The sequence below is a fragment of the Charadrius vociferus genome, unplaced genomic scaffold, assembly GCF_000708025.1.
Source record: "Charadrius vociferus isolate BGI_N301 unplaced genomic scaffold, ASM70802v2 scaffold151, whole genome shotgun sequence".
NCBI lineage: Eukaryota > Metazoa > Chordata > Aves > Charadriiformes > Charadriidae > Charadrius > Charadrius vociferus.
Window position 1 is genome coordinate 1,503,359 of NW_009646933.1, and position 11,853 is coordinate 1,515,211.

Sequence of the window (11,853 nt, forward strand, 5' to 3'; positions counted from 1 at the left end):
CCCCGCCCCCCCGCGCAGCCACGGCCGAAGCTGGATACTGTATAGTTATATATATCAGCGATACTGTATCGTTATTAATGCAGAAATATACTTTTTTGTTTGTTTGTTTTTCCCTTGCATCTTTCAGCCCGACTGGCGGAAGGGGGTGATTTGCATAACCCCTCTTGCTTTTATTTCTCAGTAAGCACGCCATACGCAAAACCCCCAACTCTGGATGGTTGATGGCTTTTCTTACTCAATCAGGGTAGAACAATTTGCATAATCACTGCGCTTCGACAGTTATTAGACTCATTTGCCACGATGGAAATTATAATTTTGGGCTTGACGTGGTGGACTGGAGAGACCCCACCTCAGTTCCTTGCCCTGCCACAGCCTTCTGATATGATCTGGGTAAATTACTCGCAGTTCATCAGTATATGTTCTGTTCTGTTCTGTTAATTACATTACATTATATTTATTATATCATCACATTCTATTCTGTTCTGTTCTCTTCTGTTCTGTTCCTCCATGCTTCAGCTCTGAGCTAAGATTCACTCACCAGCCAGCGCGAGATGATCGGGTATTTTGGGCAGCAAATGAGCAGTGGGACCGTATGATCTACAGTCAGACACTGTGTGAATTAGCCACGGAGAAACCCATGCCTCAGTTGCTTCCTGTCTTCAGCTTTCCTTTCTAAAACACCATATAGTATAGTTGATGGCATAGTGTTATGCATCTAAATAATCATTACTATTAAATTACATTATGTTTTAACAGCTGGAACTGGAAGCAGGAGAAAGCACCCCATCATCAGAACCATAGCATATTTTGTTCCTAACTTACTCCCCAAATTACTAATATAATTAAGGGAGGCAGAATAGAGAGCAAAAATCAAACATATTCATCAGAGTTTTGTCACCTGGTCAAAAATATTTGTTGTTTAAGTCTCAAAAAGGAGTATAGTCTCAATTCAGGGAAGCGAGTAAAACATGTATTGCACTTCCAGTGGAATCAATATTATTTAAGCATATGCTGAGGTGTTTTGTTATATGAAAGCTCAAAATATTTCCAAATGTTGGCTCCGATTCTGCAAACACTTATGCGTATGCTTGGCTTCACGTATGTCAGCAGTTAGTGGCACTACTTGGGCACAGCGGCACATGTGAACACCCACTGCAAGCTCAGGAATTCCAATGTGAATTCTTTATTTGTAATCTAGATTTTTAAACTGGGTATAATTACAAACCTCCTCAAAACTATCAGTTTAATGTTTTAAAATGGAACCATTTCTAGTTACCCAGAGGGCCCCAAAGTTTGCAAAAAAGCTTTTTTTAATCATTCAAACTGTCTTTTTCCATGTGTCTATAAATAATAAAAAAGGCTGATCTTGATTTTTACTGAACTATACACACACACAGAAAATGTCAATATTGGGCTGAAAAGATTTAATCCCAAAGGTCATTACTATTTTTTGAGAAGTTGTGAGTGCTGGCAGATAATGGTCTCACAAATGGAACTGCCTTTTGTTCTCAGGCACAACTTAGGGCATTATGGCAGTAATTCTATAATTAAATACAGATAAATATGAGGGGTCACTAACAGGCACATCTAATAACCACCATCATCAAGTAGTATTTCCTGGGCTACCTCCTTACGGTATCCAACCTATAAATAAATACTAACCTCAGTGAAGAGCTAATGTTTTGAATTATGGCACTGAAAAAAAAAAAAAAAAGAGGTTTTAAAAATAAGTATACAAGTTATGGCTTAGTATTTTTACCCATAATTAAGATGTATTTCCAAAGAGCAGCTGCTATCAAGCTTACATAAACTTGACGTGATTTTCCCCGTTGTAAAATCCATCACGGCAACTTAACAACCACATGAGTCTTATCTCTGAATCACGGTGTTACGTGGTTGAAGGGAAAACCAGACAAGTCGCTTGCATTAGAAGGAAAGCAATTTTTTTTTCTTCATTAAGGGGTTATGTTTCGTTGCAGTAAATTCCTGTGGTGTCATCTGCAGAGTGCACTCAATCACCATAAAGGCGAGTTTAAAACCACTGTACAGATGTCAAAGGATTAAACTTCAGGCTGGTGAAGTATTGTCAAGACCTTGGTATTTTTTCTTCTCAGTTTATTGTTCAGTATCATCAGCCAGAGCACAGCTCCATGAGTCTGACCATCCTCTGCAGTTAACGAGACTCGAGCTTGTTGCATGCAAGGTTTCAGCATGATGTTTGTTTATTGCTGGTGAGCAAATACCAGGTCAAAGGAAGTCGTCTTATGACTTCAGTCCCTACGTCCTTCACCTCACTTGCCACAGCTCCTGAGGTTTTTTTCTGAACTAGCTTTGACAATTTCCTCCTTTCGATATTTGCCAGTGGGCCTGGTAATACCTTATGAGCTGAAGATGAGCAAACTTTAAATATTCACCCTCAGAGACCAGAAGGCGGCTTGCTATGTCACAGTTTTACCTTAACGGTGCTCTGAACACACAGTCGAATCTCAACGCACAAACCTTTGTGCTACACGGAATGGAATCAAGGAGCTGAGTCCTTACAGCTGCCTACCATGTACCAACCTCTACAATGAGTACCTCCATTAACTGGAAGATTTTCTGTACATGAAAAATTGAGGTTCTGTGTCTCAGTTATGTGCTGAGGAACTTCTTTGAGGGTGGCAGAGCAGTGGCACAGGCTGCCCAGAGTGGTGGGGGAGTCTCCCACTCTGGAGCCATTCCAAACCTGCCTGGACGCCGTCCTGTGCCACTGCTGGAGGTGCCCCTGCTCTGGCAGGGGGTGGCACTGGGGGAGCTCCAGAAGGCCATTCCAACCCTGACCAGTCTGTGATTCTGAGTGATTTTAGTTAAACTAAAGCTTTTGTCATCCTTCAGCCATCACACCTACTGCACTGACGAACTGCCGCAAAGGTTAATGACGCATGCTACAGACGTAACGCTTCTCTTGTAAGCACAAATTGAATATTCAGCTGATTTAATATCCAGGTGTTTGTTTTAACTACCAAAGCTGGGAATGCAGTAAGGTTTTGTACAGTTGAGAGACTCAGTATCTGTCTCTCACCCTTCAGCAGCTATGTACAGAAAAGATCTTTGTCTTGTCCATGACTCTAAATGTGCTGCGCAGCATCACCTCTGCCCTTGCTTATTTGGAAAGTGAATAGCTGTCCCTTCCAAAAACACAGCCTGCCAGCTTGCCTAAGATTTGTGCCTTGAAAGCACATTAATATGGCTTTATACACAAAAGTAGGTTGAAAACCAGTATAAAATTCTGAATTTACACCTGAATTTGTTGATACCATTTCCTAGGTTTATTGTGCTTGGCTCTGTAACCATAACGGCCTTTAAATGTCATTCGTTGCCTAGTGCGTGTGCACACATATGCTGCTGTTCATCTTATTATCAATAGTACAAAATTACATTATGCTACATTATATTGTGCTGTGATTATTGGCATCTTCACCCCAGTCATGGCTTGTGTTGTGCTCGTGCTGGAATACGCCAGTCCAGAACCAAAGCCTGTTACGTTCTGTACCATATAGATATTTTTCAGACAGGCGTAGGGATTTTCCAGTCCATGTCTTAGCTGGAAGACAGTGGATATCAAAAGCCGGCCAACACATGGAATGGGGCAGCAAGAAAACAAATAGATTTTGTCAGAGAATTGGAAGTCTCTGCTTTGCCCTGCCTTACCACTGACAGAGGGTCAGGAATTGCAGGTGTTGAGACAGCAGCGGGTCTTAAGGAGGGATTTAGAGGAGGATGAGAGAACAGCTCCATGAATTTTGACAAGGAGGAGGGATTTTATCTCTGTGCAGCGAGTGCCGTGAAGGAAGAGTGGGGTGTTAAAGACAGCAAAGAGAAGAGGTGGCCAAGGCTGGTGTTACAGCCGGTGGACAGGCAGGAGCAGCTCACTAAATAGAGGTATGGAAAGAGGGAGACCAAAGTGGCACAGACTCTTACAGGCCAGGAGTTGGGTGTTTGCCACCATGGATGTGCAAACGTGTTTCCATCGGACCATGGAAAATGGTGTCAGTAGGAATATTTTGAATGTGAATATGGCTAATGTCAGAGGATCCTGCTGTGGCTTAGCCTCCACTATGGGTGGCCGACATGTCCCCTCAGCCCCAGAATCAGGACTGGTTTCCATCTCTGCTAATAGAAAAGTTACTCAAACTGCCCTTTCGGGACAAAAATGGAGGTGGTGTAATGGTGACCAAAGTCCGACCGCCTTTGCAGCACCAGCACACATATTTTCACTCAGGTCTCTGAATTGCCTAATGCCTGTGTGGATCTGTGCGGGACAGTCTCCCCTTTCTGAGCCTGCCTTATGTCTCTGCTTTGCTGAGAATCACACACGGGAGCTTGCAGAATCATGTTGGTGTCAGAGTGCATCCCGCTGGGGACAAACTCTCCATCAACAGCTTCCCCAGGGAACGGGTCTCCCCATCTAAGCCTGGAAGAGGAGGAAATTCACAGGCTGTAGCCTTCCTGCTCATACATTTGGTGGATCTTGTATCTCCTGTTTGTAAACGTGAGTTGTGAGAGCATTACTTCCACCGAAGTTAGCTAAAGCTAAGGCACAGTCGCTGATGCCAACAACCCTCCTACCCTGTTGGTGGCTGTTAAGTGCCTTAATGATCCTACAGATACTTTCAGTGCTCTGCGACGTGTGAGCACAAAGGAGGAACATACCATGGAGGAATACCCTCTGGTCAAAGGGCCTTCCTTCTGCTTCTTTTGATTTTCCATCTACTTGTATGGGAATCATGCAGGAGGTAGGCCAAGAAAGTTGGTAAGATAAATGGAAAATGATATACCCCGCCGCTCTGGCAGGGTTCCTAGCAGTAGTTGGCAAAGGGCATGAATTTCGACTAGGGCACCTATCCCTCTCCGTGCCAGATCTCAGACTAATCTGACCCCTGTCACTGCCACCCACACAGGGAGAAGAGCCAGGCTTGTTCCTTAGCAAGCTGGTGTCACGCCAGAGGCAGAGGTCATCGGTTGCACCATGCAGTTTAAAAATTAATAGACGGTATCTTCATTCAGGCTGTAAAAGTGAGCAGATGAAAAAAAAAATCACAAAAGCTGGTGAATTAAGAGATTGCAATCTGTTCAGTAACATTAGCACAGCCACAGAGTCATACAGCTAGTAGGAAACCATGTGCAAAAGGTTAGGTCTAAGCGTAACGCGTGGGATTCATGTGTGAGTCAGAGAGACTGGGAAATCTTTGTAAAAATTACCAGAAATCCCCCTCCCTGCATTTTTATCCCCGTGATTCATCCCACGGAAAGAGATCATGTGGAAAGATGCAAGTATCTACAGTAAATTTTTAACGCAACAAATCACAGAGATAAGGTACATATAGCTATGCTTTTTCTCCACTTCCACAAAAAAATTCCATTTTCCTGCATTTTCTAATACTGGCATGGTACGAGTTCACAGTCCAAAGCTAGAGTGGAGAAAATGAAGCGTGTCCTGTCAGTCCATCAGCTCGCCAGCATACACCCCCGAGTCCTTCACCTGCTCTTCTCTCCAGAAGAAAGCTGCTGGTGGAAGAAGCTGTGGGCCATCACTGCTCTGGTGGTGAGTCAGGGGGGGTTATCGAGGCAGCAAAGGAGAAGAACGGTAACTCAAAAACCGAAGTTGTCTCTTCAGAGATGGCAAGCTCTGGGGATACAGATCGCTTGTCAGAAAGGTAACTGATAGACACCGGGCCAGTCAAATCCGCCGTTGAAATTTTATCAGAGCTACTGTTCGTCACTGTGGTATTTTCCACCACCACAGCTGAAGTGAGATCTTTGGAGGAATAATTCGACATGCAGCGCCTGGCACAACAGAAATGGAGCAAAACAAATCATCAGGTGTCAGATACGCGTGAAGAGCTGTTTGTATTTTGAACCCAATCCAATTAATAACATCATATCACTAATGGCAGCACAGAACTGATAGTTGGGATAGAGCTGATTTAGTTAATTATGAAGGTGACCTTCTCCTCTCTCCCTGATCTCCTGCCTTTTAGCATAAAACACGTCTTACGACCCCATTGCCCTCCTCCATTTGGCTAGATGCAGTCAAACTAAAGCTGAACAAAATTTTTGTTTGAAGAGACGTATTGTTTACTTTCTCATCATAAAAATTAACATCTCAAGGAATGTTCCTCTTCTTATGACTTGAGGTTGTTCTTGAAAAAAATTAAAATGTTGGCAGTAGTGAGAAATTAGGGGCTCGGGTCTCTTAATTTTCCTTAATAAAATTGCAGTACATAAATATATATAAAATCTGGGGAAAGGGAAAACAATGTGGACCAGATGTAGAACAAAATCCAATGTCATTGCCCTAAATTGATATTACCCGAGCACCCACCCTAGCAATTCTCCAGCTCCTGTTATTGCACCCTGCTGCGGGCTGACTGAGAAGGAGCCCAGGAGAACTGCAGGAAGCACTAGGGTTTGGACAGCTTTTTCCATGGGCTCCCTGATCACACTTGACTCCTGCAGGAATTCATCACTGCCTGCATTTCCTTGGCAACCCTGGGTCCTCTCCTACTGCCCTGACACTCACCTCCGAAGAACGCTTATTGCTACGCTGATGGCAACCAACAGTAAGAGGCTTCCACTGAGAGACACCATGACAATCTCGTAAGTAGACGGTGACGAACCTTGAAGAGAGAGTATGGAAATCACAGGTCAGTTTTGCCAACAAATAGTGTTAAGAAATGCAATCTTTTGTGAAACTACCCTAGGTTGCTACAGGCTGAGAATACTGAGAATACTTAAAAGAGTATTCCTGGGAACTACTTTTTCTTCAAAAATCTCACAGCTCAGATAATTAACTCACGGGTCTTTATCTATCAAAGTACAAAGCAAAGCTGCTTTGCAGAGCTGAGACTGAAACCCAGCCCTATGGATCCTGGGATGGGAAAGCCTGTCCTGCACTGTTAGACCACAAAGTTCTTCCCCGTTTTCGCCTATTTACAGTAACGCCACAGCAGGATCCCAAATCTTACTGCCTCTCTAGCCAGCACCTTCCATCCACTTCCACCCTTTTCGATCTGCTTCCATCCTTCTTTGCTCTTGGATTTAATTCCAAAGTTAAAAGAGTGAAATTTGGCTTACATCCCCTATCTACCCCTGCCTCCAAGTCTCCTACTCCTCTCCTCTGCTTCAGCAGCTCCTCTTATTTCCACCGTTCTTCCCTCTCTAAAATGCCAACAGAAACAACACGGCTGATTCATTCATTCCTTTTGAACGCATTCAACGCTCTGTGTCTGCTAATCTTACATACTTGATAACACTGCTGTTGCCTGGCACCTCTTGGCAGTGTCACCATACAAATAAACGCTGAAAAACTGATTTAAAATGCTAGTGAAAACAAACAGAAGAGTAAACACCTTCTTCCTTGGAAGTCACCGTGTTGTGGAAACCTTCTTCATTAGCACGGACCATCCTGAAAAAGAAAGCCAACAGACATTCAGATCATAGTTTAACGTTCATAACCAGCACATTTATTTTAGATCCATTTATGATGTCTGGATATTTCAGCATCTCTAAGGTGAATTATCTTTAAAACTTCCTTGTGAGACAGAATAGATTCTGCTATAGCCGTTTTGCAGACTGGGAATCAAAACAAGATGGGACAGATGCAAAAGGCAGAATTTAATCTGACATCAAAAACCTGTATGTTTCTCTTAAGGCAATGAGCTTCCCCAGCTGCCTCGAGTTTGACTTCATGGTTGTCTACAGCACCTAATCTTGGCATGGACAAGTGTGTTGGCATCACACTCTAGCATATCTAGCACGCCTTTTATCTAATCCCAGCCAATTCGATTCACCCCAGGACATGGAGGGAGACTTTAGCAGAAAAGCAGAAAATAAACTGAGCCCAAGGTTCTCAAGCCCAGGTTATACCTTTTCTTTCACTGCCTCCAGTGCTTAACTCCTGTAAAAAATCTCAGCCATCACATAAGAAAGTAACTAGGAATGATCAACGACTAGATGGAAAAATGATGGGGGCTGAAAATACAATTTCTTCCTCTGTGGCAAATAACAACACTACTTTACCACAGTAATACTGTGTGTTACCAAACCCCTCATCTGAGCACCAAGTTTCTCAAAGCACTGAGTGAAGCCCTCTTCACAGAAAGCGTGTGAGGCAGGGATGGATCATCAACCTACTGTTGAGACAAACTATGTGTCTTACATCGGTCAGAGAGTCTGCAGCACAGCTGGGAATTTCAAGCAGATCTCCTGCCTCTTGATTTTATGCCTTCACCATGATAATATTCCTCTTGCAGAAGTTTAAAACTATGACAAGCCTTATTACTGGGAAGTATAATGGATAAAAAGCAAGTGCTCAAGTCAGGTTCAGATCTTACCTTGTACTAATACTGCCACACAAACACAGACACACACACACAAGCACACACATATTTCAAGCTTGCTTGTGTGATACGCAGATTTCTGATCATTATTTTATTCTATCCTAGCTCCTTTTCTAGAATAAAAATGAAATGTAGAGTTACAGGATGTAACCTGATGACATCCAGTTAATAAACACAAGAATAAATTGTCTGCCAGTATATTCTCAGGTATCAAAGCCTCAGATGTTACACTTTAAATTCTACTCTCTTTGCATCAATAAGCTTAGTTTAAAGTGGAATTCTTGTGAAAAATCTGTGTAGCCACAGGTTGCATAAGAAAAAGGAGAGTGACTGAAGAAAATACAACCCTGTAGGAAAAAAGCCAAGCCAAACCCATACTTACATTTATATGAGAAATTATACCAGCTCTGAAATGCTCCTCAAACTGAAATACTGCCCATGACATAGAATCACAGAATGGTTCGGGTGTGAAGGGACCTTTAAAGGCCACCTAGTCCAACCCCTGCCGTGGGTAGGGACATTTTCAACTAGACGAGGTTGCTCAGAGCCCCGTCCAACCTGACCTGGAATGTTTCCAGGGATGGGGCATCTCCCACCTCTCTGGGCAACCTGGGCCAGGGTCTCACCACCTTCAGCGTAAAACATTTTTCCCGTATATCTAGCCTCAATCTCCCCTCTTTTAGTTTAAAACCATCACCCCTTGTCCTGTCAGTACAACCATTACCCCTCCTACTGACATGAATCGGAGGGATCTGCAACAACCCCTACTTTTATAAAGCTTGGTCTGTAAAACCAGGCAGCATATTTTCATAGCTAAGTAGACTGTCCAGCCTTTGCCTCTTATCCATTAGTGCACGTGTCTGTGAATAACCTGAAATGTTGGCTCAGAGGCTGTTTCAGGATCTCATGTGAAGTTTCCCCTGGTGCAAGGAGAGCGGGGCTGCGTGTTACTGAAAATGGAAAATCGTTTGCTCGCTACAGAGTCCTCCAGCCCCTCATGATACAATCTCTTTTTGTCACATAAGTGAGATGGCCTAAGGAGAACCTCACTCTTGCCCTTCAGCTTGAAAAAAGTTAAGAAAATAAGACATAATAATTTAAACCTAGAGCAGAATAAGATTACAAATCTCTGCATTACCTTGTGACTGCTGGAGATCCTTCCATCAGCATTGCACTGCTAAGACGTTGCATGAAAGTAAAGCTGGTCTGAAGGGTTTCAGACTAATTCCTCACTTCATTTGCCTCTGTTGATTGCTTTCTTCTCTCCGTGGCTTTTATTGCGGCACAGTAATCTCTTCCGTTTATAGCCAATCAATAAAGTGTGGAGGTGGATCAAGGAGAGGCTTTACTCACCATCCTTTTGTTAAGCAATTCCTTTAACCATCTTTCTGGTGGAGCAGGAGACACAGCTGGACTCCACCTAGAAGCCTGCCAGGGCTTCCGTTGGGCGCTGGACCCCTTCTGGTGTTCTATGATTGCATGAAGTCCTCCACCAAAGCTGCCTCTGTATTTTGCGTTCAGGAGTCACTGCAGAAACACACCATGTCCCAAGAGTGGTGCCTTTGGGTGTCCTCCAGCAGGCTGGGTGGAGGGGGCATGCAGCCCCCTGGTTCGGGTGCTCTCCAGGCAAGGGAACACCACCAGCTGAGATGGCTCCTGGCCAAGGGGCGAGTACAGGACCACGGTAAGTCTGAGCTCTGTCCTTGCTTTTTGGGTGTTACGCAGACCCACCTAGCTCGTCACACTGAAAGGAACAAGGCAGGAATTTAAGGAGCTGTTGTTGAGCTGTTAAATGGTGATAGGCAGTTTAGGGTTGGGTTTCAAACATGCTTCATTTTGGTGTTTCTTGCAGCCTGGCTTAGCTGTTCTTCACTGGGCAGGAGGATATCATCAGTCGTGTTCTGCAGCACCCACCTCTTCCCACGCCTCTGTTAGGGAAGTCACATCTCTACAGATCTGGACCTTATTTTGCTCTGCAAAAGCCCCTAGTCCTTACTGCCAGACTGGAGCTGAGCTGGCAACGGCACTGAGTTATCTTATGAAAAAATGTGATTACCTGTGCTTTGTGATCAGAGAAGGAGTGGTGCTCTAGGGTGGAGACTCCTTTTCTGTTAACACGTTCACACAGAATACATAAATACACTCCAGATTGGCAGGTATTTCAAAACTAACAATAGAGATTGACGCATTTTTCTGGTTTGCCTAGATAAATAACTACAAAACAATTTCAGCTCCTCATGCCTCACTGCTAGTATCAAACAGCACCAACGCACCTCTCCAGATTCCCTGGAGATTGTCTGGCAGGGTTTCAAGTGTCCACAGTCCAAATCACCGAGCAAATTTAGATAATGACCACAGCTGTGGATTTTCCTCTATGGCATAAGAAAACAGTGAATGAACTACATTAAATAGATTTTACAGAGAGGTGAACAGTGGAGACCAGGCCTGCAGGTATATGCAGATATGTTTTTGGTTAAGCCACACACCAATTATCCATTCTGTACTATCCATAGAGGAGGACAGTTGGTATGTAAGTACCTTCTCTCCCTTCTCCAGGGCATCATTGGCCTTTTATTTAGCTTTGAGCCAGAGCAAGCATGGTGTTAAAAACTGTTTTCACATTGTATATGCCACAAAAGACCTCCTGAGAAGGGAGGATTTTGTATTTGGGAAGATTCAGGGTTTCCCTCTTTATCAAACAGAAAGCTCAAGCCAAAACCTAACCCACTTGTGATTCTGAATCTGATCCAAAGCTCACCAAAATCAATGTGAGTCTCTTTGCTGACTTCTCTGGCACTCAGACCATGCCCTGTGGGGAAAAGATGCTACATACAGGGCAGACCTCACTCTTGTAAGCCACCAAGCATCTCCTGAGTGGTACTTACAGCCGTTCATCATACCCAGTGTGAAGACATGATGGAAGTGCCTGGGACACATTCTTCTCCGCAAACATCTCTTGTGAACGGAAAGTCACTTGCATTGAACTTTCAGAAACATTAAGGAAAAAGCAATGGGATGCTTTGAATATTCCTGAAGGGGATCTAGAATGTCTTAATATTTTTTCTTTTTTATCCTGGTATCCGCCTGACTCCAAACTCAGTTTTGTGGAGAAGCTTGAGATCACAGAGTGGGGAGCTGTGGTGGAGGAGGCAGCTTTTTCCTGCGGGAATATCTTATCTCATGCAGATTGGGTGCAGTCCACCACTGCAAACTGCCAGCAAAGATAAAACAAACCCAGTGAGACCAGGGCAACCAGCCAAGCGTGGACGTGGCCGCAGAGACACACGCCACAGGATGCAAGGATCTGAGCTATATGCAGGGCCTGAGCTTCGTTAGTACAGCTGTAGGTTATTTACCTGCCCTGGGATTTATTAGTGAATACTTGGCTAGTAGTTTGGAGATGAAACATTTCATATCAGTGTATGTACCAAGGATAATCTTACTATAGTGAAAAAGAAGGCCTCTCAAAAAT

At 43.8% G+C, this 11,853-nt stretch overlaps 1 protein-coding gene across 1 annotated transcript in view; it reads right to left on the reverse strand.

The window, feature by feature from the left end:
* Positions 1 to 1,842, reverse strand: part of IER3IP1 (immediate early response 3 interacting protein 1) — a 5,878-nt gene extending 4,036 nt beyond the window's left edge. The window contains exon 1 of the mRNA XM_009894761.1: positions 1,806 to 1,842. Coding sequence (XP_009893063.1) covers positions 1,806 to 1,842 — 37 coding nt within the window. The remainder of the gene's footprint in view (positions 1 to 1,805) is intronic.
* Between the last annotated feature and the right edge of the window lie 10,011 nt (positions 1,843 to 11,853).